The following is a 15593-nucleotide window of genomic DNA, read 5'->3' as shown; positions in this document are numbered from 1 at the left end:
ACAGTAAAAGTGCTGCACCTTAAATATTCTTAATTCGATCCAGTTATTACTGAAGCAATAATCACTTAATTATAAATTAACCATATAAATTTCTTACTTCTGCACTAAGCCCTTCTCTGTTTTGGAAGATATAGCTTAGCCTTGGCTTAGTAGAAACTAGAAGTGTGATTTCATAAAAATATTCTTAGTGTTTTTGTTGTTTACCACATTCATTACAAGTTCAAAGGCGCTTTATAATTGTATTATATTTTACAAGTCATAATAAAACCCTAGAAACGTGATTGAAGTAAATTTATGATAAGTTTTAACGAAACTTTATAATGCAAACCGACACCTGAAATGTCTGATTTCATTGATATCTGAAATATATTTTGACTGCTTTGTTTATTGAAATTAATAAAAGATATCGTGCTACAAGAGTGCGTGTTCCACAGGGAGTAATTGTTGGCCCATTTCTATTTTTGGTATATATAAATGACTTAAAAGTATTTGTGATATCGTAATGAGAATGATTGTTTTTGTTACTGATTACGTATCAGATAAATTAACAGCATATAGGTTTTGAAGAAATACTGTTTTTTTATTTATTTCCAATAACGCAATTCGCGATGCTGTCTATACATAATATTATTTCAGTGACAAAATCACTTGAGACACAAGACTTTAATTGAGTCTTCATACATCCTCCTTCGAATAATGAGACAGATCAGCAGCATGTACCAGATACCAGAAAAGTTCCCCAATTTACCAATTTTGATTGAGTTTAATATGTTTTGTCACGTCATTGCGTTCATCTACTACAAATTGATTCGAAATCTAATAATTCTCAAATATGTAGTTATATTTTATAAGCAATTTATAATATATTTTTAGAACCAGAAGTAGGAAGTAGGCTAACCTCTAAAACAATTATCTTTAATTTAAAATAACAATCAATCTACCACACACGAAAAACATTTAGTATACAACACAAATAACCAACAATAATCACATTACACAATAATAATCATAATCGCGATCTCAATGTGTCAGCCACGAATCTCCCACTTTTTTTTTGGAAGTTGTGTGACTTGACGCAGATGTTGCTTGTTTATTCCAACAGTATCTAGTATACCTGTACAGGTTTGTATGCTCATAGATTATTGAATCTCATATGTGAATTTAGAAAAAAAACCACAAAAGGTAAAAAAACCATGGTTGGTAATTTCATTATGATTTATATTTATACATTTTCATATTATACAAAACATTTTCAATCTTCAAGGCAGTTACAAGTATTATTCTATACGTATCTGTAGATTACAGTCGTTGCTTCACGCGGTTTTTCCAAGGTTACATGGTTATATGACACAGCCTATAGATTTTTATAATAAGATTTATAATTAGGATTATGTATATAAATAAGAAATTATTTTCCGAATCGGACTACAAGTCCTGAGATTAGTGCGCTCAAATAAATTCACTCTTCAGATAAATAATGTCAAAGTATAAAATATAATAATGGAGAACTATTAATTTAAAATATTTACACTTAAAAACTATTTAATACTAAACTATTTTACTTTTAATATTTATACTAACTAGAGATTAAACTAAACTAAGGTTTAACTGCTACGATTTAGTAAGTATTTATTGACTCCATTGAAGTACGTCGCCATGTACTCTTCCCAGTTGATATTACGTGGGTTGCATTGGAATTTCTTTTTGTCTTGCTCACTTAAAGTTGCTATCAACTCCTGCGCACGCGACGCTTTCATTGCCCAGGAACGAGATGAGAAGTATTTTAGCGTAGACACACATAGTTCCAGTTTCTTGAGCATTTTTACGTACCTGTTTAACAGAAAACATATGTTTTTATAACTGTGCATGTTTTAGCATCCATTTTTAACTGAGTGAAATTGAACAAGCCGAGATGGCCCAGTGGTTAGAACGCGTGCATCGTGACCGATGATTGCGGGTTCAAGCCCAGGTAATCAGCACTGAATATTAATATGATTAATTGGGGTTCATAATTCATCTCGTGCTCGGCGGTGAAGGAAAACACCGCGAGGTATCCTGCCTGTGTCTAATTTTATAGAAATTCCGTCACATGAATATTCCACCAAATTACATTGGAACAGCGTGGAGGAATATGTTCCAAACCTTTTCCTCAAAGGGAGAGGAGGCCTTAGCCCAGCAGTGGGGAATTTATTGGCTGGTTGGGTTGTTTGATGCTTTGTTGAGTATAATTAGTTCTGTCATAACGATCTTTATTTGTTTTAATTACATTATGTATTTCGAATGACGGGCACAAGAAGAAGCAACACTGGCATTTCATTTTTTTAAATTTCATCTACATAGTGATAAAGGAAATCTGGCAAGTATGTCTATCACCAACTAGATATTGCTTTAAAAAAAAACAATTAATACAGTTACCTGATAGGTTTTCCACTGAGGTACAAAAACAAGTCCCCTAAATAGGCTGGTATGGTTTGGAAAACGAATGCTAATATAAACAGTAACCAATCGGATCTTGTGAAAATCAGGTTCGGGAAGGGTAAGTCATCTAAAAAAAGAAAACAAAATTTAAATATCGAACGCCAATGCATGACAAACATTTTAAAAAAATTAAGGCATTCTTTGTTTGATCTTTATAATAGATCTGGCTAAATTGTGCCTATCATTTTTTAACAGCGGTAGTTTCATATCGTTGTACTTACTGAAGTTGTGTTTTGAACTTTCTTTCAAATAATTGATCTTAGCATTAAGCAATGTGATAGGATTATCGGCAGTGGAACACGAATGGTATATCGACAGTTCCTTTGACCTGAAACAATATAAAAAAAATGTAATTATACGGTACTCAATGAATATGAGCTGAGTTGGCCCAGTGGTTAGAACGCGTGCATCTTAACCGATGATTTCGGGTTCAAACCCAGGCAAGCGTGACCATATACATGTGCTTAATTTGTGTTTATAATTCATTTCATGCTCGGCGGTGATGGCAACATCGTGAGGAAATCTGCATGTGTCTAATTTCGTCGAAATTCTGCCACATGTGCGTTCCACCTACCCGCATTGGAACAGCGTGGTAGAATAGTTCCAAACCCTTTCCTTATTAGGATAAGAGGCCTTAGCCCAGCAGTGGGAAATTTACGGGCTGTTACTTTACGAATAAAATGAAAAAAAAAGAGTGTTTTATTGTTATGTGTTAGGATTATCGGTAGTGTTACGTTACAGTGTTGAATTAAAAGTTATCACCGGCTTGCAAAGTAGATTCTACCAAAAAAAAAACAGTAATCTCAGTAGTTACTCTTATACACCATTAGAACTAGCGCGCACTGGTAACTTTTGTCACGGTGACTGTTTCGTCACTCTTGTCGAGTCCATGAATATGTATGGAGGTGCGCGCACATTACGACGTGACATTTGGGTTACATTTGTGTCTCCATCTCTACATATTTACGGATTTGACAAGAGTGACGAAACAGTCACCGTGACAAAAGTTGCCAGTGCGCTCTAGTGCTCATAATTACAAAGTTTGTTATATATCCTGTCTAAATATCAATGAATACTCCACTATTTTTATCTTTAATACGATCTTGTTTTAAGTAGAAGGCTTATGAAACATGTTTTTTACTGTGTTTTAATTTTTTTTAGGGCAACTCAAAATGTGCCAGGCAGACACAAGAGATTAGAGAATGATGGTATATTTTACAACAAAATATTAAATAATAATCAATTTCTATCAGACGTACCTATTCTGTCTGGCAGCGGCTATTATAGTCATGTTGACGACATAATCCACGGGAATGATCTCGAACGAATAGTCATCTTCTCCATACAATCCTCTGAGCCATCCTTTAGCCAAAAATGTTAAGATCGGCGTGGGACCCATCCAGTTTGCTATCCATCCCTTTGCAGGCTCATCTTTAACTGGTGTTACTGCAATTAATACAAATATTAAGTTGATTCTAGTCCCTATTTTTCTTTTCAATTATGACAAAATTAGGTATTAAATAAATCGACTTACCTACGGATGGACGTATCATGACTGTGGGCACATTTCCTCGTTTCTCAGCTACGACATTCTCCGCCAACGCTTTTGTGAAAGTGTATGTATTTGGGCGACCACCTAGACAAAGAATATTTTTATATACCACACATGACATAGGTACAAAAAAGAATGCCCAAAAAAAGTGAACGATGACGACAATTAATAAGCTACCACCTAATTTAAGTGTTTAGGTTTGGCTGGCAAAAGGTTTTATATTTAGAGTTTTAAAATTATCTTCGAAAGTCGTATTTAAAGAGTTAATTTAAATACAATTCATGCGAAATTAGTTTCCAATGTTTGAGATAACCAAAATTGTTGGAAAAGATTTTTAGAAACTTTTAGCAATGTAGAAAAATTTTGTCGTATTAAATCCATTGCTTGTCTTTAATCGTAAAACGTATCTAAAGCGTTGCCTCTCTTTAAGATAAACTGGAAACTTATCTGTTGACAAACTTTCGTGAAAAGTTCCTGTGATGAGCTCAAATTGTCAACAAAATTAAATACGTAATTAGTTAATGGTGAATGACTTTCTTAAGCAATTAAAAAGTTGTATCCAAACAAATTGGCAACTTAGTGAAATAAGTGAATAAATATGTAATTACATAAAACTTCAGGGTTAAACGTCTCCTTCGGATCATTTTCCTCGATCATCCTGTAGACTTCGTCCATACTCTTCGGAGTTGGGTATAACTTTTCAACGATTGTCTTCCTCTTGTGATCGGTATTCGAAAATATTGTTGACATGTAGACGAAAACCTGGAATTCATAGGCAATTAACATCCTACTTCCATATAGGTTTTCTCAGCGATTCGCAAAGTAAACAGTCCCTTAATGTCATACTCCTGAGGAAAGTCTGCTCCCAATTTTGAGGAGGTGAATTGTCACGCTAGGTGCGTGTTTCAATTCAATTCAATTTTCATTTTATGTTTCAATTGTCTCATGCTTAGACAACGAGAAATATCGCGAGGAAGCCTGCATGTGTCTAATTTCAATGAAATTCTGCAACACATCCACTAACCCGCACTGGAGAATCATGGTGTAATTATAAGCAGTGAGAGGTACCTTATTTATTTTTAAATACTAAGATATTGTGCCTCTCCACTATTCGAACTAAATACCAAGTATATTGAGAAAGAGTAAGAGAATAATTTTTAATACGTACCTCCATATTTTTCATATTTTGACAAAGTTTAATGACTTCCTCAGTGCCTCCGACGTTAATTTTCACAGCAACGGACAGAGGTTCGTTGAACTTTATAGTGGCTGCTAGGTGGAACACCACTGATACCTAAAAAATATTTAAAAATAGAACTCATTTTAATGCCCACGCTACACTGTAAACATAACCTATTAAATTGTATGCAACGTATAAATAAAAAAATAATCTTATAATATTGAATGCGTACCTCATCGTGCAATATTTGCAGATCTTGCATATTTATACCCAGGTTCGATTCAGTTAAATCTCCAATGACTGGTATTATTTTCTTTAAATTTTCCGGTTTGTCAGCTTTAAGTCTTTCGAAAACCTATAAAAGAAAAAAAAAAACGTTCGAAATAAAACATTTATCAATTCGTTATCAATTAATGATTTTATGAAATGGTTTTTAAGATCGATTCGAAAATTTTATAAATGGAATACGTTCGATTTGAAGCAAAAAATTGAATATTCATAAAATTAAAAAAAAAAAATAGAACGATGCTTTAATATATTATAAAAAAGTAAACAAATAGAATTACTTCCAAATTTAAAATATTAGTATAGATACTTACAGGGCTATTGATTATGTTCTTAACTCTCTCTTCGGGAGATACGCCTTTCTTTTCTCTTACTAGAATGTATATGTTTCCGACATCCGGACATCCATATAATAACTTCTCTATTAGAACCTTTAAAAATAAAATCAAAATTAAAAAAAAAATCTTTACAAACGACAAATTTTGAAAATAGAACTTGATTTAAAATAGCTTTTTTAACAAATATTAAGATAATATTTAAAAAAATTAAGTCAACGTACAATTCCGAGGAATCCAGTGCCTCCCGTTATGAAGATTGACCTTCCGGCGTAAAAATCGGAAATCGGTGTGTATTTATCTGCTTTCATGATCATCGCGGTTGCTTTTCTAAAACAATAATTTAAACATTATTATTAAAATTACTTTTAACTAGCTTTGCCCGCGACCTTGTACTAGTTTGAATCTGACAAAAAAAAATTGTAAAAAATGCATACATAATTATGCATTGAGTAAAAGGGACTATTTTAATATTACAAACAGACACTTCAATTTTATTATATGTATAGATAATATTATTTCAATTGTTTATATGTTTACAAAGATATCTTATATGTAGTTTTGATATAAAAGAACGGAAATAAATGGACATATACAAAGGTAAGAACGACATAAAATTGACAAAATATCATCCAAATCTGTATTACAAAATGAATGAAATTAGTGAATTTTGCATTTATGACATAGCGCATACTTTGTAAACACTAATAGTTCAATTAAAAGTTTGTTAATAAAAAAAAAAATCAGAATCGCAACCTACTTAATACATATGTATAATAATAATGGATTTCAGAGAATCAGTATTAATCCCAAAAGCCGCTTGAAATAGTTTGCTTGTATGTAAATACTCTTGAATCTTGAAATGAAAGTGTAAAAGTATTAAACCTAAAATTTTGAAATAATGTCTAAGTCGCAGCGCTAAATGTAGGAAATAGACGAATATATTATAAATATCTTTGTATAAAATTATTGATTACAAAAAAAACATAACAATATTTATGCCTCTTTAAATAAGGTACTTATTAGGTAATATAGGTATAATAGGTAATAGAGAACCGACTTGTGATTAAACGAGATCATAGAAACAGTTTTCTTGTATTTCAAACAGTCATTGCGCTCGAGCCGAGATGGCCCAGTGGTTAGAACGCGTGCATCTTAACCGATGATTGCGAGTTCAAACCCTGGCAAGCACAGCTGAATTTTCATGTGCTTCATTTGTGTTTGACACCGTCGAGCAAGGAAAAAATCTTGAGGATAGAGAAGGATGTATGTGTCTAATTTCATAGAAATTCTGCCAAATGTGCAATCCACCAACCCGCATTAAAACAGCGTGGTGGAATATGTTCCTACCTTTCTCCTCAAAGAAAGAGGAGGCCTTAGCCCAGCAGTGGATAATTTACAGGCTGTTGTTGTTGTTTTTGCGTTCGAACTATTTTTAATTTTCAACGCCAATAATTTCGATGTAATTATTGAATAAAATCTTTGCCCTTCTAGGGTAATTAGTTTACGTAATTATGACATCAATTAACGATTGCATTATGTAATTTCAATGATTATCGTCTGTCGCTGAATGTAGACCGATCATTACGATAAACAAAAAATTGATTAGAAAATTCTTAGCGATATATATTTTTGTTACCTTGAATGTAATTATTAATAAATATTTTGGTTTAAGTTTAAGGGGGCGTCTCTGCACGGAAATACTTGCGACTTGTTACGAGCCACACATTGACATAAAACCTTTTTATAAAATGTAAAATTCCTGCACGGCATGAAACAACACTAGGTTATGCATTTCTAAATTTGCACCGATAATTAATATTTTAGTGTTGATAAATAATCACTGTTTAATCTCTTATGTAAATCAGAGGAAAAAATGAGAGTCTAATTAATCTTTTCAAATAAATTTTATGAAGTTGCATTCTTGACTTATTTTGAAATAATCTAAAAATCACTATAACTTAATAATAGTTCACTTTTGCATTATGCATATACGGGTTAAAATACCCCTACCTAACATATTGGAAATACGTCGAATTATCAATAATTCTATATATGTAATATAAAGTGAATTAGTGTAAATTTCTGAACTTTATACGTTAAGCTGTCAAATGGCTTTTAAATTCATGCACTTTTTGACGCGAGGCAGCGCGAAATACTGTCAGGCGTATCATTATTATACTGTTCTTGTAATAATAATAGCAAAACAGAAATTGTTTAAAGTATAGTACGACACAACTTAAATATAGCATTAGCAAAATTCGTAAAACCGCTCACATCCGAATTAAGTACGCTATCCTAAATTATCAGTATTTATTTCTTATGTGAATATGATCTTTACACAAACGCAATAACTTGTAATATAATACGACTAATATATTTGACACGTCGATTTACATGCACTTGCTTCCTCGGTTTGAAATGACGCGAGAATCTATAGCGACGAACAGCGTCAAATGGCGCGATAGTGTAATTCAGCAGTAATCGGTTTCATTGAATTTGGCAATGCTACATCTTAGTTGTGCTACTATATTTTGTTATCAATGCTTATTATTTTATATTCTTGTAATAGATTTATTAAAAGTAATTTTGTTTTGTCAATAAAGTACTTAATAACACTTAATTTTGTTTGAACAGAGTTGCGTCAATCGTATTTATATGAAGCTCACTTACGTATACGTCGCGAAAGCTTAAAAATTTAATTTTTTATTTTATTTAATAAAAGTAGTGAATTCGAATTATTTTTGTAAATTTTAATAAGATCCATATAATATTTGTAATTTTTTTTATAATTTTATTAATAATCTGTAACTTTAAAAAAATAAAAATATAATTTATTAATGTATATACATCACTAATAAATCTCAGTTTTCATTTTAACACTTTACCCGTTAAGATATTTGTGTAAATTGAATTAACGTATATCTGTCTGTCTGTATAATTGCTTCACTAATTGAATTATTTTTTTCTAGCGTCAAATTAATCCAATTCGATCGAGATATAAATCAGCTAATACTGTACGCACAGATAATATCATTCACATATTATATCATATGTCAAAAACTTGATTTATATTGTATTGTATATTTTGTAGATGATAAAAAAGCTCGGAATTAATACCTGTTGACTTCCAGGCAGGATACATTACATACATATATAATTGTATTTAACTAATATGATTGTATTTTTTAAATGTTGAAAAAGGGTAACTACTGAGTTTCTTGCCGGTTCTTCTCGGTAGAATCTACTTTCCGAACCGGTGGTAGCTTCACTTAATTGTTAAATGACGATTCAAAAATGCTTGTAAAAGCCCACTTGAATTAAGTTTATTTTGATTTTAATTTTGATTTTTTGATTAACACACACTCACATATAACTTAAAAATTAAATATTAGGGCTGATACACAATACATGACAATATGAAAATCTCATTATTAGGCTTTAAAAATTAATATATTTACATGCATAGTAAAATATGCTAGGCTTTAAAAACGGCGATTTAAATTTAAAAAAAAAAAGATAAATCTTGATTGAATGATTACAACGTTCTTGCTATTCGCCTGATTATATCAGCCTATTTGCGTATATTTTTTCATTAAATAAAAACAATGTAGTGTAAAAGCTTTCGTCAAGAATATTGGCAACTTGGCGAAAAAAAAACAACAAATTAATAGGCTTGAGAATGCGGCTAATAAACATTTTTTTTATTCCAACCTCTTTTGTCTATATTGGTCATAATATTGTCTTCGATTTTCAACTTTCAGCCGAATATAATGACTTATTTTAGGCTTAGCATATTGCATATTTTAACATAACAACAAGCTGGACAGATTATCCAGCGATGCGTCTAATAGGTTTGCTCTATAGCGTCAAATATATCCTAACAAAAGATATATGAACCAGATATTATGATTATACATATATAGTAAATATTATATAATTTTTTTGTATGAGTATTATATTTTAGAAAATTTAAAACAGATATTTTAAGACTCTAAGTAACTGTTCGTTATATAAATTAATATTTCTCGAAGATATAATTTAATTTAAAACTTTTATCATCAAAGGAATGAATTTGATTTAATACGTTTAATTAAAATTCCTTAGTTATTATAGTATGTTAGGAATACAACATATTATTATTTTTTTTTAAGTCACAGATCATTAATAAAATTATAAACATTTCACAAATATTATATGGATCTTATTATAATTCATAAAAATAATTCGAATTCATTATTGTTATTAAATAAAATAAAATATCAAATATTTAAGCTTTCGCGACGTATATTAGTGAGCTTCTTATGAATACGATTGACGCAACTCTGTTCAAACAAAATTAAGTAAAAATGGCCTTAGAACGCAATTAAAATTCTAATAAAATTTAAATAAAAAAATAATAAAATAACCTGTAATTTATAAAATATAATAAATCAATATTTAATTAATATTTAAACTTCCTAATTTAGACCGAATATTTAATAAAAGTAAAAAAACTAAAACAATTATCGAAGTATATAAATAAAATAAAATCCTTACCAAATATATAATAAAAACCAAAAGCACTGTTTCCCTTTACACAGTTATATATTTGAAACTGTATCACCACGATAACGCAACGAGTAACTACAACATCGTCCTAGCGTCCTATTTATTATAGAGTCAGTTTCGTTGATAAATCATTATCTTCTACGTACAACTTATCATTCTTGATCATCTTTCTACACTTAGATGATGTTTTTGATTATAGTGTAGTGAACTATACAACGTTCAACATAGACGCGTTTTGTTTTGTATACAACAACATCCTCCAACGGCCTCCTCTCCCTTTGAGGAGAAGGTTTGGAACATATTCCACCACGCTGTTCCAATGCAGGTTGGTGGAATACACATGTGGCAGAATTTCTATGAAATTTGTCACATGCAGGTTTCCTCGCGAAGTTTTCCTTCACCGCCGAGCACGGGATGAATTATAAAGACAAATTAAGCACATGAATCAGCGGTGCTTGCCTGGGTTTGAACCCGCAATCATCGGTTAAGATGCACGGGTTCTAACCACTGGGCCATCTCGACTCAAACTGTTTTGGATACAAAGTACAAATTTCAAGCGTAATCGGTAACAAAACAAAGTGATGGGATTTAAGTACTTCTTCTAGACATCCTTCTGCAAAGATCCTGGTTCTCAAAGGTTGAGTTCATGGGTCCACCTGCTTCAATACGTATTTCCACTGTGCTCTAACGTGCAATACAGAAATGGCACAGGATGTCACCGCCATTTCAAACTGTTACAATTGTAAGCTGTGTGAGTAACTCTCTGTTTTTTCTCCATAATTATTATTTATTTATTATTCAAAGATATAAGTGAATTTTACGGTTATCTACGGAAGGTATAAAGGAATCATATGGATTGAACGTTTTGAGCATGTTTAAATGTGTAAAACAAAACATGAGAATTTCGATTCTAAAGTATATAACAAATCAAAATCTAATCTGTCTCTGTGGAAAAAAAAAGAACTAAATATTCGTGTATTACATCATATTACTTTTTTTGTTCCATTTGCTGTCGAAACGCTTGGCCCTTGGAGTAGAGGTGCAAAAAGCTTCATCAAAAGTATAAAACTTCGCCTCATTGCCTCCACTGATGACAGGATCATGGGCTGGTTCGTTTCGTTCGTTCGTCCACGCGGTCAAGATTTATACAGTAACTAGCTTTAGTTTCCTATTTGTTTATATTAAAGCATTTAATGTATTAATTCTTATGTTAATAAATTAAAAATATACAGATTAATCTACATATTCTTTTTTTAAGTAGCTTCGTAAAAGCCTTTTTGAAACTTGAAACGTCACTTAAATTTCAAGTTAAAACTAATTGGAACTGAAGATTATATGGAATAGAACTAGTACAATTAAATTCATATATCGAGCTTAGAAATAATCAAATACTAAGTCCATGCTTCTTTATATCCACCATAATCTCAATTATCAATGTTTTACGACAATATGTGCTACAATTTTTTTTTAATATGTCAAGTTCAGAATAAAACTGGACTCTCATTAAAGAAAAGAATATCGTGACCCAGTAAGAAAATTAATTAGGTAGGTGTAATTTGTTTATCTTTCTTCCTTGTGTCTATTGCTCACTATTTTTTCAAAAAATAGATGTTATTGTGTACATTAATCTTAGCACTCCCCGTTCCGCCTTTACCATCGTCGCCATCATGACGAGGAAAAGCGGGGCTGCCGGGAACAGCAGATGGAGAATATTGCCCATAATCCTTACGCTGGGCAGGCGGGTTGGCGATCGCAGGACGTAGCTTCTCGCACCTGACGCTGCTGACCCTCATGTGATGTAGGCGGTGAAAGACCACAGTGGCGTGCACTTGGAGAGGCCTATGTCCAGCACTGGACAAAATAGGGCTGATGATGATGATGTGTATATAAATCATATTGTTATAAACAAAGTTTGAAGTAACTACAAATTGTACTGACTTGAAAATGGAAACGATTTAAAGATCTGTAGTTAATATCTGAAAGTATACTAATCAAGCAACCAGCGTCAGTTGTCTAACTTTTTTAACCGCGACAAACAGTACGTATTTTGTCTGTTTTTTTTTTCTTTTAAGTTGTATAAGTGGTTGCATTGTTTACATTGTCATAATTAATTTATTTCCTGTTAGGTTTAAGAAGAAAGGAGGTATAAGAATTATGACAAATACCTTGAAAATAAAAAGGAAGAACATTTATATATAATAGAAATATAAAAGGACCCAAACTTGATCCTTGTGGAATACTCATTCTTATTACAGACTGTTGGATTATTTTATTCAAGTATGAAGCAATGAGATCAACAGCTCTACCATTAACACCTTATTTTCTTAGCTTATATAAAAGCATATACCTATGTGCTCTACACAATCAAATACTTTACATAAATCACAAAATACGCAAATAACTGACCTCTTGTACTCGTCTGGTGCTATACTGTTTTTTAAAACATTCGAGTGAGTTCGCATTGGTGGAGCATCCAATAGCTTCTCCATCTAATTTCAGAAATAAAAGGTGCGGTAGAATATTTGACAAGGTGGTGAGTATCTAAACTATATTGCGGACAGTTCTACCACCGTTTGTATAGGATTTTTTAATTTTTTTTAAGAATTGTAATTGGGATCCAGTAGGAAAATGTATTGTATATCACACCGGATTGGTGATCACAATCGGAATTAATTATTGATAGTGATATCCGGAGTTATGATTATTAAAAAGTGATAAGCTCATAAAACAATTTTATAGAAGCATACAACATAATAATATGTAAATTGAATGATACGATGTTTTCACTTACTCTTTTTATTTTTAATTAAATATTTGTTTTCTTTGAATTCTGTTTATTTCGCTAAATAGAAAAGTAATAATATGTAAGTGTCTGTAAGGGCCTTCTATCGTGTCATTTAAAATGTTATATACCTCGTTTCTGTGTTTACACTGGTATACCCATCATGTAAACCTTAACTAATACTCTATACTCATATAGTCTCAACTGGAAGACGATAAAAGCCTTCTCCAAGTATCTCCCAAATGGAGACGGATTCGTGGTCAATCAAGAATATTTCTGTCCCAGAAGACGTCAACTGACCAGCTAACTACTCTGCCTACTGTATCTTCAGTATGGCTACAATTTTCTTATACCCGACATAGGAAATAATATTTTGCGTCATATGCGGATTTCATATTTTCTGATTCCATATCGCAGAAAAACTTCGAGTTAAACCCACTCCACTATTTACGCCAAACGTCAACGGTTTGAAAAATTAACGTAAAACTAAGTCACGTCAATTTTAAGGAATGGAGTGACTCGTCGAATATCGATAAGGCTTTCATTGCTGAAAAATATTCACGAACTGTAAGTATCTCTATTTGTTATATCAAATAGTTGAAGTTAATTAAGATATTATAACTCCTAACATTCTGTGTTCACAATTAAAAGCTGAGATGGCCCAGCGGTTAGAACAATTCTCATCTTAACCGATGATTGCGGGTTCAAACCCAGGCAAGCACCACTATATATATGTGCTTAATTTGTGTTTATTAATGGAAGAGAAGGCCTTATCCCAGCAGTCGGAAATTTACAGGCTGTTACTTTACTAACATTCTGGCAATTTACTTAAGGATTATATTATTAAACAGTATTATATAATATTATAGCACATCAAAAGTTATCTAAACATGCAAGTATGCTATATATGAATAGAAGATCGGGGAAAAGACATTAGCATTATGCGTGGCAAAGCTGTAAGCATCGCCGGGAGTTTCCAGGGTCCAAAGACCTTCCTTAGGTTCTCTGTATCGTGCACGTAAAAATTATCAATAGTTCTTAATAAAAAGAACATTGCCCTGGACTTATCGATATTAACTTCCGGTGATAATATTTTTTGAAATGCGAGTCGGACATGTGATTATCTCATATTGTATTTTAAATTACGTCCAAAGTACAAATAATAAAAATGATATTTTATAATTAAGAATTTTGGTCAAGAATACTAATTAATAGGAAACCCGTAACCCCACCTCATGCATCCATGGCCCCAGAGTAACGCCATACTCTTTTAAGTTTCAGGTCATGGTTGTCGCTTGTGGCAACAGAATGGGTTTTTCATTTTCCGTTCTCCTGTCTGATTCTAGACCTGACTTTTTTGTCTAGACCTATTTCGCAGACATTACTACGGCTCTCTACTAATTCGAAGCAGCCATCATGAGTCCTTGCTGGGAGACTTCTAATACATTCTTACGAACCGGAGTCCGCCTCTTCACTGCACTGACACGGACCACGATACACTGGTGACACATCGTCTTTGCTTCATGTCTGATATTACACAAGTAATCTCCAAAATAACCATGACCTATCATACCTGCAAGAAAAAAAATAAAAAATCAATCTGCCGTGTTGTTTGGCTTAATTGCACAATTTTTTGTATATATTATGTAAATATTTTTTTACACTCACACTTACGAATAAAACAAAAGAAACTGTTTTCGTATATGTATGTTATATTTATGAAAATTACACACACATGTATTTTAGTATTACATATTGCATTTCAATTTTCCACATCCACAGCGATGTAATAGTTTCCGAGATCGGTGCAGCAGCGTGACGTAGGGACTACACTATTCAAATTCGGTGCCAGCTCCATCAAGCGATTCCATCACGGTCTAATTGGGGTGTTCCATGTATTTAATATATTGTATTTTAGGTCGATGACAAGAAGGATATAGAAAATTTGGCTAGCAGTGAATAATTTCACTTAGTTTTTTTCGCAGTCAATACAAAATATGCAGTCATAATGATAAAGAGTCGAGATTGCCCAGTGGTTAGAACGCGTGCATCTTAACCGATGATTGCGGGTTCAAACCCAGGCAAGCATCGCTGATGCATGTGCTTAATTTCTGTTTATAATTCATCTCGTATTCAGCGGTGAAGGAAAACATCGTGAGGAAACCTGCATGTGACAAATTTCATAGAAATTCTGCCACATGTGTATTCCACCAGCCCGCATTGGAACAGCGTGGTGGAATGTGTTCCAAATCTTCTCCTCAAAAGGGAGAGGAGGCCTTTAGCCCAGCAGTGGGAATTTACAGGCTGTTGTTGTTGCTATAAACAATAGATATATTAATGTAACCGATAATACAGTGATACCTTTAGTAATAGAGAGTAGAGATATATCTTAGCTTAGCTTCAGATCCCCATTGATCGAGACTGTTCGAG

The 15593-nt window shown here is 32.3% G+C and overlaps 1 protein-coding gene across 1 annotated transcript; it reads right to left on the bottom strand.

Moving 5' to 3' along the window:
* Positions 1 to 1201: 1201 nt before the first annotated feature.
* LOC124532146 (putative fatty acyl-CoA reductase CG5065) lies at positions 1202 to 10476 on the bottom strand. The gene is made up of 11 exons (XM_047106859.1): positions 10370 to 10476; positions 6055 to 6160; positions 5810 to 5926; positions 5443 to 5565; positions 5199 to 5324; positions 4639 to 4792; positions 4013 to 4114; positions 3738 to 3924; positions 2700 to 2806; positions 2416 to 2545; positions 1202 to 1830 (listed from the first exon to the last, which is right to left on the bottom strand). The coding sequence occupies exons 2-11, from the start codon at positions 6145 to 6147 to the stop codon at positions 1605 to 1607; spliced, it is 1365 nt and encodes a 454-aa protein (XP_046962815.1). The 5' UTR covers positions 6148 to 6160; positions 10370 to 10476; the 3' UTR covers positions 1202 to 1604.
* Positions 10477 to 15593: the final 5117 nt, after the last annotated feature.

This window comes from Vanessa cardui, chromosome 8, assembly GCF_905220365.1.
Source record: "Vanessa cardui chromosome 8, ilVanCard2.1, whole genome shotgun sequence".
Lineage (NCBI taxonomy): Eukaryota > Metazoa > Arthropoda > Insecta > Lepidoptera > Nymphalidae > Vanessa > Vanessa cardui.
The sequence above is the reverse complement of the archived record's forward strand: the minus strand, read 5'-3'. Positions and strand labels throughout refer to the sequence as shown.

What these genes read in the sequence shown, in the direction of transcription:
- LOC124532146 (XM_047106859.1), bottom strand. Translation starts at nt 6,147, where the DNA reads ATGATCATGAAAGCAGATAAATACACACCGATTTCCGATTTTTACGCC. An exon ending in GCACTGGATTCCTCGGAATT is followed by an intron (nt 5,927 to 6,054) that starts GTACGTTGACTT and finishes TTATTTTTAAAG; the next exon opens with GTTCTAATAGAGAAGTTATT. An exon ending in CATGATACGTCCATCCGTAG is followed by an intron (nt 3,925 to 4,012) that starts GTAAGTCGATTT and finishes TATTAATTGCAG; the next exon opens with TAACACCAGTTAAAGATGAG.